This window comes from Melopsittacus undulatus, chromosome 4 (genome assembly GCF_012275295.1).
Source record: "Melopsittacus undulatus isolate bMelUnd1 chromosome 4, bMelUnd1.mat.Z, whole genome shotgun sequence".
Lineage (NCBI taxonomy): Eukaryota > Metazoa > Chordata > Aves > Psittaciformes > Psittaculidae > Melopsittacus > Melopsittacus undulatus.
The window spans coordinates 106,205,694-106,221,047 of record NC_047530.1 but is presented as its reverse complement, the minus strand read 5'-3'; the positions used below and the strand labels follow the sequence as shown (position 1 = coordinate 106,221,047).

At 43.2% G+C, this 15,354-nt stretch overlaps 1 protein-coding gene across 1 annotated transcript; it reads right to left on the bottom strand.

Moving 5' to 3' along the window:
- Positions 1–2,753: 2,753 nt before the first annotated feature.
- On the bottom strand, positions 2,754–12,479 carry DENND10 (DENN domain containing 10). Its single transcript, XM_034062407.1, has 9 exons — positions 12,409–12,479; positions 11,647–11,843; positions 10,331–10,410; positions 8,684–8,832; positions 8,381–8,492; positions 7,950–8,050; positions 6,696–6,803; positions 5,789–5,883; positions 2,754–5,110 (listed from the first exon to the last, which is right to left on the bottom strand). Exons 1-9 carry the CDS (start codon positions 12,452–12,454, stop codon positions 4,934–4,936), a joined length of 1,065 nt encoding a protein of 354 aa, XP_033918298.1. The 5' UTR covers positions 12,455–12,479; the 3' UTR covers positions 2,754–4,933.
- Between the last annotated feature and the right edge of the window lie 2,875 nt (positions 12,480–15,354).

The window sequence follows — 15,354 nt, the reverse complement described above, 5'->3', positions numbered from 1 at the left end:
TCCTGCTGTGCTTCTGGCACTGAACAAAAGCAGGAAGTAGGGGGTTGACTTTAGCTTCTTGTTTGAGTTCTGCCTTTTCTGAGCCTTCCTCTAACAACATACTGCCAGACAAGGGAAGAGGACAAGGAAGTAGCAGCACATCCTAAGGACCTGGAATCTGAGGGGAGCATGCTCTGAAGCTGTTCCAGGAAGACAGTATGGATACACACATCTGCAACAGCAGCCAAAGGAGACACAAGCAGGGAAGATCACATCAGCCTCTGCTCTCCTGGCTAGAAGGACACTAGGAAGGAGGAGGCTTGCCCTGCTGTTTTTCCGTGGATAGCTGGGGGTTAGCTGGAGCAGGGTTACAGTTTCAACCTGCTGCTCTCAATGAAGTGTTTGTCTCCCTCCAAGTCTTTAGTAACAGTGGCACCATTAACATCCTATAGTTAAATTCTCCAAACCCTCATTTGTCTATTAGTTCTATTCCAATAACATACCAGAAGAACCTCACCTGGGTCTCATTCCACTCTCAGCAGACATTAAATAGCAGTGCAACAAAGACCTGACCCTCTCCCACTCCTTTTTAATCATGATTTAAGAATAGCTGAAGTAAATATCAGTTACATGAGCCATAGTGGGAGCAAGGAAAACAAACAACCCAAAACCCAACATTAGAGAAAAGCTGGAGATAACACATCCATAACATTAAGTTGTCCTGGCAACCAGACAAGCCATAAATTCTCTGGCACCAGACTTGGATGTTTTAAGCAAATTGATGTCATTACAGCTCTGTAAGGCTGATGGAGCAGGGCTGGTAACAGTGGCTGTTATTACAGCTGCCCATTAGCAAACTCTGCTGGCTTCGTACTGAACACCCCAGTTGAAATCTGCCACATTAATCACAGCTCCCTCTGGGTTATTAAATCCCTCTTTGCTTTCCCCTTCTCTCTATTGCCCTAACCAGAGTTTTCCAGAAGAGGAGGGCAGGTACCTGCCACTTAAATTGGCAGCCTGGGTGATTCAACTGCTCCCCAAATCAGGGCAGAGAAAATACATTGCTAAAAAGGCCCTGACACCCTCAGTCCTGAAATAGAACCATTGTGAGACTAAGAGGAGAACTGTCCAGATTTACTGGTAATACAGTGAGGAGAACAAGACTGGGACAAGCAGCAGAGCATCCTGTTTGAAGGACTTGAGAGTCAGCACCTACAGGAAAACCTTCCCTTTGTAACATGGAACAGGTTAACAGCATGCATGCCCGAGGCAGGGCTGTCTCCTGCCTTTAGCACCACAGCTGTGTTAAGTGACAGTGCACTAGTGGTGGAACCAGTTTAAGGTGTGGTAAACTACAGTAGACAATTTCAGCTTCAAGGAAAACAAGTCTCAGAACAGCACAGTGTGCTAACACTTCCCTACCTCCTCAGCTTGTCATCTTGAAATTGAGGAATATGGCATGAGGCTTCCATGTCTCTTTAATGAAGCTTTCATATAAGATCAGCTACTCCCATGGTAGGAAATAACCAGATCAAAGCATTTCCCCAGCTGGAGCTGTGTTAGCCCCAAGCCCCTAACACAGCTATGCTGTTCTTCCCTGCGGGCTGTAGGGGTGGAGGAAGGAAGGAGGGAGAGAGGCAGGGAGGGAGTCCTGCACTGCAGCTCCTTCCCCATGGGACAGGAAACAACGTGCTACATGCTGCACATGGCTAGGGAAGCAGCTGTTGCCCAGGCTTTGGAGTCTCCTTGGAGTCTTGCATCATTTGGCAGCTACAAGGAATGACCTCACCTGACCAAAGATCCCTCTAAGTCCAGCTGCTGCCAAGGGAGAGGTGTAAAGCAGTATGAGACAGCTGTGGACTTCCCACACAGAGCTTTACACTTGGTTTTTATCTAGCAATGATGCTGCTTCAAACATCACCTCACAACACACTAGTGATAAATCCTCATTAGCCCTTCTGGCAGCAGGCAGAGGCTGAAAGCAGAACCAGCTTTCAGTAGTTCTATGACTGTTTATGCTGCTCCCCATGGCAAGCGTTTGCCTTGCTCACCATCTACCTTCCAATGTCTGCAAACATAGTGAAGTTGTACTCCAGCTAGCACAAGAGCTGGTTCATGGGGCCAGAGAGTGAGGCAGTGCTCAGGGAGCACCTTTTGCCTCAGCTAAGGAGCAGTGCTACAATTTTCACTTGAATTCAAGGCTTTCAATTATTGTACACCCCTTCTGGAGGCATGTCTCATAGCAGGTCAACAGAAGCCATCATTCACTATTTTGTATTTATCAGGAACAGAAAGGCAGTAGAACATGAAGGTATGAATGGAAACCTCATTTTACACAGTCTTTGCTTCAAGGAGGAAGAAGAAAGGATGTCATCTGTGTCATCTGACTGCAAAACCAGCAACTGCACACACAGTCTGCTTGTACACATCCTGGGGAAAGGGAAGTGAGAAATAAGCAGAAATCCTTCCCTGTCCTGACCCTTCAGAATTTCCTATTCTAAAACTTTCTGAGAGGAAACAGTGTCAAAAGTCATTAAAAAAACCCACAGAACACTGGGAAAACCCTCTGGAAGCACTGAACCTGAGGGGGAGGGTGATACATTTTTCAAAGGGCTGATGAAATTAGCACAGATGACAAAACTGGTTGAACATGTAGTAGTCCATTCCCAACCTCCTTAACACCAAGCTGTAGCTTGACCCCAGTGTTGCCAAACTAAGAGCTGAGGCCTGTGACTCAGTGCTCACAGCTATCTAAGAATAAATTTACATAAATTAAAGGATAGATTATTCAGGGCTCTTTTAATAGGCATGAACATGCTCCAAATCCAGTTCCTTAAGTGCAAAATACTTCATTGGTTTCACACACAACAGATCTACCATAAACCAGAGATTTTCAACTGGAACGTTTCCAAACCAGAAAGCAAACCAGGCATTCAACATTTAGTCTGTAACTGGGCTTCTCTGCTTTTTGTGGTTGTCTGTTAACAGCCAAACTACCTTAATGATACACCTGAAGGCTTTCTGTTAAGAAGAAATTGAACTTCTCCACAGTTACAAGGTGGTGGTAAGACTGAAAGTGCTTTTTCTCCGCTTTTTCTTGGTGAACAACTTCCAAATAGGCCCTGAATGGAATTTTCAGCATCAGTTTGCAGTTCTGCTCTTCCAACTGTTGTAAAAGTCTCAAACCAGAAGCAGCAATATTGGAGAAACCATTAAGAAAAAGCATTAATGAGCAAATGGAGGAAGAAAAGCTGCAGAGCACATCCAGGTAACCAAAGGTGACTGCAGAATTCTTCTCACAAGTTAAAGAAAAAAGGCACGTGCTTCTGTGTTCAGGATTTAAACTGTAGAGGGAGTGTTTAACGTAGGATTTTAGACCCCTGAAAATAGGGGGTTATTCTGCAGCACTTTCATTTACTGATTGCAACAACACCATTTTCTATATAGATGCCATGTTCCTTAATCACATTCCAAAACAGATTTTCTTCACGTATCACACAGAGCAAAAGACACCCCTGTTTTCAAACCAGTTGCACACGGTTAGTGAGGAGCTCTACCAGTTTCAGAATAGCAAACATCCAACTACTTAACAATATAAATATTGATTACTAAAGTTTTAATCCTAAGTATAAAAATCTCTATGTAAAACCACATGCTAGCTGTACAAAGGCCAGGAAAAGGGTTCTTAAACCAAAGTGCTACTGCAGAACTGACTCATTTGTTGTGGCCATTTCTGAAGGAATACAGATTGTTTGGCTCAGTATTTCCCTACAAAGGCTCTAAGTTCTTCTCAGAAGATTACAAAACAGTTAGTTTCAGGCTGCTCAATGAAAGAACAATAAAAACCTCTTGAGTTATGGCTATGCAACCAAACAAGTAGGCAAATTTTAATTCCTTCTAAACTATCTTCCAGTTTTCACTGTTACTTCAAAAGTTTCCATCTAGATTTAATCTACACAGAGCACCATCAGATAGTACCTGTGTTACAGCTCAAGCAGTTTAAGAGGCTGATGTTCTACTTGTGGTACCCGACCATTTGAACATCACTAGTCCATTAGGCTTTAACTCATCTGGTTTTCTGTCAAATGGATCAGAGATGAGTGGCCAGTTATCTTCTCAGCTGGGAACACCAGTTTCTTACATGACTTCAGCTGTAAAGCTGTGCTTGTCTATGACCCCTCCCCCAAGGAAGCCCCATGTTACATACAGTCATCCTGTTCTCTTCTCCCTCCATTAGAGGCATGGGAGGGAGTGAAAGGGGGGAAAAACTCTTAAGGCAAGAGCTCAAAAGAGGTGCTCAACTCCCACCTGAGCTTTAAAATACCTCTTCCTTTATATACTAAGGTGACCAGATCAGATTTTCCCAGGCATCCTTTTTTACATCTAGACACGTTCAAGTAGAAAGAAGAGAACTCATCCATTTATTTGGGATTTCCAGGTATGAGGCAGTCCAGAGCAAGAGCAGAATCTGACAGGCTCACATACCTGGAAGCCCAGAATGAACACTCAGCCCAACTGCACGTTCAGTGTATCCCTGTGCAGAGACCAGCACATCCAAACTGTGCTGGATTTACACCCGCAGCCTGTGTTCCAGACCCCAGGAAGACAAGTCAGAGCTGTCTGACATCTGAAACCTGCAGGACAAACAGCCACTATAATCATGTCTGGCACAGCCTGGACACACAGGCCCTTGTCACCTGTATATACACTCATGTTCTGATATGAAATACAGGAGCCATATATACAAAATTATACTTGGGAAAGATAATAACAGCAATGTTCCCAAATATGCCTCCATATGTTCCCAGTCAAGCTCCAATATTCTGCATTATCATGGTAAATACGACTTCACTCTTACACCTTTAATTTTTCCATATAAAATATCAGGGATACCTAGCTGTATGGCAAAGACGGTATTTTGGAATTGGTCCATCAGACTGAAGTGCATCAAAAATCAGATTTTGAGCATTTGTTCAGCAGCTGCTAAATGAAAAAGGAAGTTTTCTGTAGCTGGTGGAAATCGCTTTTGTTTCAGAGCCTCAGAGTTCAGGGTTGGTTTTTCATTGCCATCAGAAGCTTCAGTAAGAGAGGCTAAAGTAGCCAGGATTTCTTTTGTCTTCAGGGAAATCTCCTTGAAAAACAGAAAACCAAGCAATGGTGTTATGAATTCTAATGTTTTAACATACACTTATTAAAAAACCTAAAAACCCAATAAAATCAATACAGATGAAAAGTAAAACATTGATAAATAAAGAGTGAATTTTAAATAAAGATCCCATTTATTTTAAGGCAAAATTGCAACAGCTCTGTGTGTGCTGAATAAATGGAGCACAGCCTCTCCACAGGCTGTCTCTCCACAGGCTCCTCTCACTGGCCTAACTGAGCTCTTTTGATTAAGCTGCTCAGTTGTGAATGTCTAATAATCTATTAAGATACTGGATACATCATAAAAATCAGGCCTTACAGCTGAGAAGCTGTATCACAGTAGGATTCTTTCAAAGGTATTGATAATGCTATTGACAAAGTCTAAGCAAAAGACATGCTTTGTAGAATAAACCTGGGAAACTAATTTTACTGAAGTATTTGAATCAATACAATATCTGAAGTTTCTTCAGCAATGTGGTTACCAAAGAGGTAATATAAAACAAATCATCCTTAAAAACTTGTATGAAGAATAAAAATGCTCATTTGTTCAAAGGCAGAGGGTAGGAGATATTAATTCTCAGGGACAATCTGCCTCCTCTCCCCCCCTTCCATGAAGATTTAGCAATAACAGGAATTTAACTTGATTTTAAATTGCAATATTAACCTTAATGACTTGGCTGTCTGACTTCTCTGGGTCTTCTGCGGACTGAACAATTAGTTGTCCGATTTCTTTGTGAAGTTTTCCCATTGTCATTGCCTCTGGGTAAGGAAAACAACAAAACACACATTCACACAAAATCACCGTTTCTGTGGTATCTAGAAATGTGTATGAATAACAAGCCAAAATAAGGAGTCCTCTTCATGATTGATGTTTGAAATTCATCAATAAAGGCAGTAATCTGTTGTACCAACAGCCATGCCAGCACAGGTAATCTGTCTACATCTAACATGGCCTTAAGCAGGTGATGAGGACCAGCAAGATGACAAGCAACATAGAAGCTTTGCTTTCACATCATCCCCAGTCTCCAAGTATTTAATACACTGCAATTCTAAAGACTCACGTGATGTCTCTGCTTTCAGCTGAAAGTCTCCTCCATGTAACTGTCTGACATGGATGTTTTGAAATCTCAACTGTACAGTTCATAGAATCACAGACTAGTTTGGGGTGGAAAGAACCTTAAGACCATCCAGGTCCAACCCCTGCCATGAGCAGGGATGCCTCACACTAAACCATGGCACCCAAGACTCCATCCAACCTGGCCTTGAACACTGCCAGGGATGGAGCATTTACCACCTCTTTGGGCAACCTGTTCCAGCACCTCACCACCCTCACACAGTAAAGAACTTCTCCCTTGTATCTAACCTGAACTTCCCCTGTTCAAGTTTAAACCCAAGTCTTTCACCAGTCTTCCAGGATGTCAATAAAACTGAAAGACAGAAGCTTGCATATTGACTTTTCAGAACCTGGATGGAAGAACAATCAAGAATCCTTGACCTGCAGTGAGGCTGAGCAATTACTATCAGCTCTGCTATAAAAGGCCTCTAAATCCAAACCACAAAAAGCAACCAACCTTTGACTAGGGGGGAAACGGTGATCTCACTATCTGCCAAATTCACATACACATCATAGAGGTCTGGTCTACTGTTCACTTCAGAATCTGTGAATCCAGCAATGTAACCTAGGGAGCAGAATTTTGACAAGATTAGGATCTTCACAGACAAAAGCAAAACACTGCAGAAAACCACAGTCCTAATGTCTGTTAGAATATTTGACATGATACATATTGGACCCAGGAGGTTGCTCTCTTCACATTATCAATCATATAACAAGCATGTCCAGCAGAAGCTTAAAAATCAGCTTCTAAAATTGCCTTGAACTAACACTAATTGCAGTATAAAAAGGTTATTGATTTGACATTTTAAATTCTCTCTCTATCCTGCTACTAAAATTATTCATTTGCAAATGAAAAAGTCACTAAAGTTCCTCTTATTAAAAGAATCTGAATTCTGGAGCTCCTTGTCACTAAGTCAGTATTAGACTGGAACAGAGGAATAAACCCAGCAGATCTTCTTATTTATAGCATGCCAGGGGAGCAAACTTAGAGCAGCTTTTCTCTGTGGAAGATGTTCTGAGAGCTGAAACAAGCACTGTTGGTAATGCAGCAGAAATACTGAAGAGGAGTAGTCTTCTTGCTCATTACTCTCTGTAAAGAAGCCTCTTAATTGCCACATTATGTGTCATGCTAATCATTGCATACACCAAAGGCCTCTTCCTGGATTATATGTTAAGCACTATGCACACATAGCATTGTGTCACACAGATCAAACTCCTACAGAGATGGTCAAGTCTGCCTGTGAGCAGGAGCCAGGCACTTCACTCGCAGCAGTCACAGTGAAAATACAGAACTTAAGAATTAGAAACTGGGGAGGGGGGGGGAAAGAGGAAAAATCCTAACATTCAGTTACTGGCTCTGGGTAGAAGTTGGGTAGAAAAGTACCTTATCTAAAGTGAGCTGCTTCTGTACAGCAGTGAGACATTCAATCCCTCTGATCTCAACATCAGAAAAGTCTCAAAGCTGCTTTGCACCTGTGATTAGGAGTAGACTGATGTGGATCCAACAAGAAACACCAGATTAACTACTCATCTTCTAACATACCTGCTTAGTCCATTTGTCTTGTCTAAAGAAAATTATGTTGTTTAACTTGGAACAATAGCATTAACAGCAAAATAACTGTATTTCCCCACCCAAAGAGCTCTGGTGCAAGAACTTGCAGAAATAGAAACTGAATTAAGTTCTATTTTTTAATGAATATATTCTCCCTACCTGTGCAGGCTTTTAAGGCTTCCACTTCCTCCTCATTTAGATGTACATATGAATGAAGAATTGACCAGTCTTGCCGATGCCACACTAACGCAGGCAAAGTCCTGGGGAAAGCCGGTTGACACTTGACACACTTGTATAAATTATAGTTTCATAGTATTAAATGCATAAGGAAGAACTAGTCTGGTTAGGTCTCATTTGGCAGATACATGAATTAAAGAGATTCCTACTATCAGTGCAAGCAGAGCTTATTGCTCATTCTACAGTTAAACTTCTCTGAGCTGACAAAAACATGACTAAATCCTTAAGAGGAATGTATCAGGATTCCAATAAACAGGTTTAAGAAAGCTTTTCTCCTCAAAATATGGGCATTTCTCTCAAAGAAGGTTCAAATACTTTGGACTTTTGAGGGTGGGTAGGGATTGATAAAGTACCTGGTAAACTCCTGAATAGCTTCTATTCTAGGATGGTACACTACAATTCTCTTCTTTAACATCAGTGCTGTATACAAGATAACTGTCTCCATTCCAAACTGAGATACTATATCTAGAAAAGAGGGAAAAATACTTTATAGAAGATACACATGCAGATATCATCATTTGTTTTTTTGAAGAAGCTTGATGACAACAGCAAAGATAATACTGTTGACATTATTTACTTGAAATGCACATGAAAAATTGAGTGTATTTTATATTGTACAAAAGAAATCAGAAGAGAGACTCTGGGTATTAAATAACCTTTGATGGAACCAGCAAGGTAAGCCTTCCGAGCATCAAAATCCTTGCTGAGGAAAGATCCATTTTCTTCACTTTGGCAGATGCCCTTTGTAAGGACTGCAATGTAACTCTCCATCATCTTAACTGGACTTCCGTGCTTCAGGTAGATTCTGTGTGAAAAGAAGAGTCTAGTGTTCCGAGTGCAATCAGTACCAGCAGATATATGAACACAAAAATCAAACCACAGTATCATAAATAGCAATGTTATTGCCAAGAATTCTCATTCTGGACACCTGTTGAGATTTTAAATACTAAGCTAGAAGTCTTACAACATGCACCCAAAACCATGTCTGTGTTTTAGGATAAAAAAACTTTCCTGTATTTTCATTTGAGCTTCTATTTGATTAAAGGACCAACAATTTACCAACACAGAAATAGGACAAAGGAGTAAGCAGGTGTCCAGGATTCTTTGCAGACTTAGAAGGTACCTGCTTTATGAAAAAGCAGCTGCTACAATAACCCCTATTATTACATGCACCCCATGTCACCAGGTAAGTTTTATATTCTTTACCCATTTTTATCATTAGACATTCTTCTGTACTCTTTGTTAAATGACCAAAGAAAAATATAAACATGTCCCTGATACCAATTTGAAATAAAATAAAACACAAAACAACCACACACCAACAAGCCCCATGTGCTTTTAGCTGTCTTACTGACAGCAGAGAGACAACATGACCTATTTTACATGTTAAGGTACTTCAGGAGCAGCACTGAAGCTCTCAACTATGTATTTCACTTACGAGCTTTAACACAAAGTGGTGTCACATTTGAAACTCAGTTATGTTTAGAGGATCCCATCCTAGGTTTGGAAAGAAGTATTAGCTGATAAATTAGCATTAATGTGATCCACAATGAATGTAAGTATTTCATGTGAAAACCAACAACCTCAGTTTTTCATTACCCTACAGAACTTGTAAGCCTGACAACATACCAAATACATACATTAACCTTACAACTGCATCTAACTGATTGCAGTATCTCAGGGAACACTCTTAGTATCAAGATCCAGGACCCAACTAGCTTGGGAGCTGAATGAAAAGCAAAGAAAGATGCAGAGAAAAGATCATGAGAATGGGGACATGGAGAAAAGAGAGAAAAGAAGACAAGGGAAGAAGACAGAAGTCTGGTTGGAAGAAGAAGAAAGACACAAACCACAGACCTCGAGACACAGAGAGCTCTCATATTCCTACAGAAAAAGCAAAAGTGTCCCCAGGTGCAGTGGAGGTCACAGGAGCTACAAGAAGTATCTTTAGTAAAGATGTTGTGAAGGGATGTAAGCTGCCCACCATACACATGGTGACCATTGACTACACAGTGACCTCTTCCCAAATGTTTATACTTTGTAGAAGTATGTTCTCAGAGAAAACTAGTAGGTGGGTAGTGGTGTGTGGCTGCAGAAGACACATTAAAGCCTACTGGGCATCTGACATTCACCCAATATATACTGCATGAACTCAAGCTCAGATCAATGATTTATAGAATGGGACTGAGTTTCCAGCAGATTGTTAGACCAAATGCAAACCCAACACAATGCAATGAAATCTTTTGCTTTAGTAAGACCTCAACATGCACACAGCAGTATCCCGCAACAGCTTTTATACAGACCTACACAGTATCCTAGTGAAGGCTGCATATTTCTCTGGGTTGAAGTCTTTGGCCATAAGCACAATGGAGAAGTGGGTCACCTGGGTAAAACACACACACAGACACACACAGAAAAACAGAGCTTATTTAATGACCCCACATGAACAGTCTTTTTCACATTATTCAGCTTTTTACAGTGCTCCACCAGGGTGTTTCAATTAAAACCCAAAAGTGAGCAGTAGCAGCAGATCCAAGTCACTAATTGCAGAAAAGGCCTGGTTAAGGGATTTCTGATGTGACTCATTTCCACTGAGTCAGCTCTAGCACATACTGTCTTTTGCTTAATCTACTAAGAGTTGCTTTCCTTTAATCTCATAAGATTATTTTGAAGAGAGACATTTCTCTTCCCCACAGCAAGTAGGAAACTTCCCAAATTTGTTGCCAAATGAGGTTATGGGGGAAGACAGCATCAACACACTTAGAAAGAGACTGGAAAAAAGAAATCACGGATTGCAGGTCCACGAACAGAAATACTCTTGAACTTCCTTAATCCACTGATTGTGGACAGGGACAATGTCAGGCTAAAAGTGCACACACAATGATCAGGCTCACGTGTCTAACTCAAATAGCATCTCCCACTGATGGAGACAACACTCGGAAAAATTATGTTATTAACATTTTTACATCTTTAAGGTTCATAGGAGAAAGGCAAGCAATGTTCTGCTGCGGGCAGGCAAAATTAACACATTAACCTCCTACTAAACAATATAGCATGAACTATGACCATTGAATAAGCTTAACAGAATTTAATGATCTTCATAACTGGGAAATATAGAAGATAAAAGCATATTTGTAGTCTTCCAGTTATCAATGCAGTGGCAAAGACAGTAACTATGTAACTCAACCTTTTGAATAAAAAACCCCATCAAGTCCTATACAAACAAGATTTTTGGACACTATGAAAGACCTTTTGTAGATTTTTTTTTTGTTTGGGTTTTTTTCTGAAAAAAAACCCCAACCAAATGTAAATGTTGAACTTGAAACACAAAGTAATTAGAAGCAATAGCATAAAATATCATTATCATTTTTATGCAAAGAATCTATAGTGGGTAATGAGTATCTCGATCCTTCTGCAATTCTATCCAGGATATGACTGAGTGAAAACTGAAACGTGTGGACTAGTTAGCTGGGTAAAAGCTGCATTTGTGAGCACACAAAACCTCAAATACCTTCCCTTCCCCATAGCATACGACAGGAAACACTGTTTAAACTGCCAGAGGAAGCTCCGCAGAAGCCTTCCCTGCACCCTACTGAAAAACCAGCGGGCCAAGTCCTACCTTTTTCAAGGCTGGAGAATCTTGAACTTCCACAGTTGTGATGTAGAACCACGACCTTTTATATTGCCCAAATACAAAGGTATGAAGCAATTTGTTTTCATCTGTAAGGCAGCACTTTCGCAGCAACAGACTCCTCAGTTCAGCTGTTACGGACGGATAACACCAAACCCACAAAGCATCTCCGTTGGTGTCTTTTTCTATGGTGGAAAGATGTTCACTGTGAGAATGCCAAACAGCAGCAAGGAAGTAAATCGATGGGTTAATCAGGTTTGTTTCCTGGAATTAGATTAAAATTCCACTTTACCCTGACCCTAGATATCCAGTTCTGCCACCGTGGTTTAAACTGCAGAGCAGCACTTGTGCCACGAGTTTGAAGTGTTAATAAAGAACCCCTCTTGACCTGCTTGACGAGGTCAAGTAAGCACCAGGACTGTGAACAGGCATTCCTATGAGCAAAGTATTGACCAGCAAGCACCCAGACCATGATTAATGATTTCTCCCCCTTTTCCTATTTCTGATTTCACACAGAAACCCCAGAAGCCGTGAATTTAGGGCACTTTGCCCGAGTTGTGCACGGTTTAGCTCTGTAACAGACAGAGCCCCCACCCCTTGGCACAACCTCAGGCTGACAGCGCCCGGCCGGGACAGGCCCTGCTCGGGGGCCCACTACTAACCAGCACCCCCGCCAACCCCTGGCCCCGGTCCGGCCGTCCCGGCACCCCCCCATGCCCCAACGCGTCCCCGGGCCGGGCGGGCCCTCACCGATCAGCCCCACGGCCAGCAGCAGCTGCGGCTCCGGCTCTGCCATCTTCCCACCCCGGCCCCGCCGCCTTCCGCCCTCCGCAGGCCCCGCCTCGCCCCGCCCGCCGCGCGTCCCCTCAGCGCCCGCCGCCATTTCTGAGCGCCCCCGAAGAGAGGGTGCTGACAGTGCTCATGGGGAGTGTGAGCCGAAAAGAGAGCTTCTGAGGGAAACTGCTTCCCGAAGTCACGGCCAGAAGATGTACATAGCCCTGAGGAACGGCCGCAGATACACAACCATAGAATCACAGCCTGGTTTGGGTTGGAAGGGACCTTGAAGTTCCAACCCCTGCCATGGGCAGGGACACCTTCCACTAGGGCAGCTTGCTCCAAGCCCCTGTGTCCAACCTGGCCTTGAACACTGCCAGGGATGGGGCAGCCACAGCTTCTCTGGGCACCCTGTGCCAGCGCCTCAGCACCCTCACAGGGAACAGCTTCTGCCTAAGAGCTCAGCTCAATCTCCCCTGTTCTGGCAGGTTCAAGCCATTCCCCTTGGCCTGTCCCTACAGGCCCTTGTCCCAAGCCCCTCTCCAGGTTTCCTGCAGCCCCTTTAGGCACTGGAGCTGCTCTCAGGTCTCCCCTTCAGGAGTCTTCTCCAGGCTGCCCCAGCCCAGCTCTCTCAGCCTGGCTCCAGAGCAGAGCTGCTCCAGCCCTCGCAGCATCTCCATGGCCTCCTCTGGCCTCGCTCCAACACCTCCAGGTCCCTCTGGTGCTGCTGCCCCAGAGCTGGATCAGGGCTGCAGGAGAGGTCTCCCCAGAGCACAGCAGAGGGGCAGGATCCCCTCCCTGAGCTGCTGCTCACACTCTGGGGGTGCAGCCCAGCACACTGCCAGGTCATGCTGAGCTTCTCATTTGACCAGCACCAGCAAGACCTTTTCCCCAGGGCTGCTCTCAGTCCAGTCTCCACTCAGATACAGGCATAATGCACATAAAGGCTGGTTTGTTTCTGAGAGACTGCCCAAGTAAGGTGAGGAACATTCATAGAGCACAACGGCTACTCCTGTGTAACCACACATCGAGTTTATTTGTGGATTAGCCCATCTTATTTTCAAGTTTGGATGAACCTGAATACCACATACAGAAGCCATGGCATGCTAATGGTCCAGATCGGCCACTGATGAGGAAGAATAAACTTCCAAATTACCTGGGATAACTACAGGAACATCAGAAGTGTCTAAAGAAAATGTGCAGTCCTGTCAAGGATCACACCTGGATGGGGAACACACTCAAGGGTAGCCTATGATACAATTTTCATAAGGTTAAAACACACACATTCAATATACTTAGCTGCCTTGTAAAGAGACTTGAGGAGTCACGCTGTAGAAGCTGCTTCTGATAGAAAATCATCTTGATTGAAGCCTGGAAAGCTTTCAAGAACTTCAGAGAGATTCAGAAGTGGAGTGAGCTCCCAAATAGCAAACACTGCTGTAAACCAGCAGTAAATACTGGGCAGCAAACCTGTGGTTCCCTGACAGAGCCTGGGTGACCCCAGAGACGACTGCAGGGTATTGGGACAGGCACTGGCTTCAGTGACCCAGGCATGGGCAGCCAGTGGATGCTGGGAGTTGGTATCTGGTACTATTCAGACATTTAAATTAACTTTATAAAGACGAAGAATTGTTAAGCACTATAAATAGCATAATGAAGTCTCTACTGACTGTACAGCTGTGGTTTGAAACAACCAGGCTGCCAGAGACAGTTCAGAGTGCAGACTGTACTTAAAATACCATCATATAAATGAGTATGTGGCCTGATGGAGGACACTGTGTGCAGTACCAGTCACTGCGCCTCAAAGAGGTACAAGGACACAAGGACATGCAGAAACTCCCAGGTGAAGAGAGCCTGAAAAGCAAAGTTGCTTCCCCCACCACCACGTTTTTTACTCTAGAATGGATGCTCATGCAATAGAATGGAAAGGGATCAGTGTTACATGGATACCCTCATGGTGCTAAAGCTTCCATGCAGTGACTGTGTCTTTGTTGTTCTTAGCTTTAACTATTTGGTTTTTAGCAATAAACTGTGAATCATAGAATACCAGGGTGGAAGAGTCCTCAAGGATTGTCTGGTCTAACCTTTCTGGGCAAAGCATGGCCTAGACTGGATGTATCCTGTCCAGCTGAATCTTAAGAGTCCAGCTCTGGGAAACCCATCACTTTCCCGGAGAGATTATTCCAACAACTGATTACTCCCATTGTGTGAAACTTTCTTATTGTGTCCAAGGAGTAACTTGTGCCCATTACCCCAGATGTAGATACCTGATTTTTGGTTGACCTGATTCTGTGGGATAACAATCATATATATTCTTGATCGGGTGGCACTAGCTGCACATTACCCAAGTCATTTGGCTGACCTTAACTACGTGGTCCTGTGATTACAAACCAACATTAAAGTTTTACATGTGTTGCATAATGGTTATGAAGCTTTCTGGTGGCCAAGCAAGATGGTTGATGTGAACTGGATGCAAAAAGAAACCAAGTTACAAGAACAAAGAAAGAAATGTACCAAACCAGAAACTCCAAAGACAGGAGCAGGCAGTGTTAAGTAATCACTAACTCACCCTCTCCATCCACCCCTGTGTTTTTGAAAACTCATACTTGGATATGTTTAAGGAACCAGCATCAGACAGCCAGGTCTGCAGAGGGTCGCAGCTACAATCACCATGGCATCAATGATGCAGCTGCAGAGGTGCACATTCCTGCCTCACATGGCGTGCTGTGCGGGTGTTTACTCATCCAAAATAGCCCATTAGTCACACAGTAACTTGCTGCTGTTGTACTGCATTTGTTGCCACCATTACAGGAATTTGTGTGTAACTCACACACATTTATACACCATTATCTCTCCATACGCCAATAATCACATCAGTGGCTTTGAAAAATACACGCTGGCACTAGTAGTTGTCACATGTAC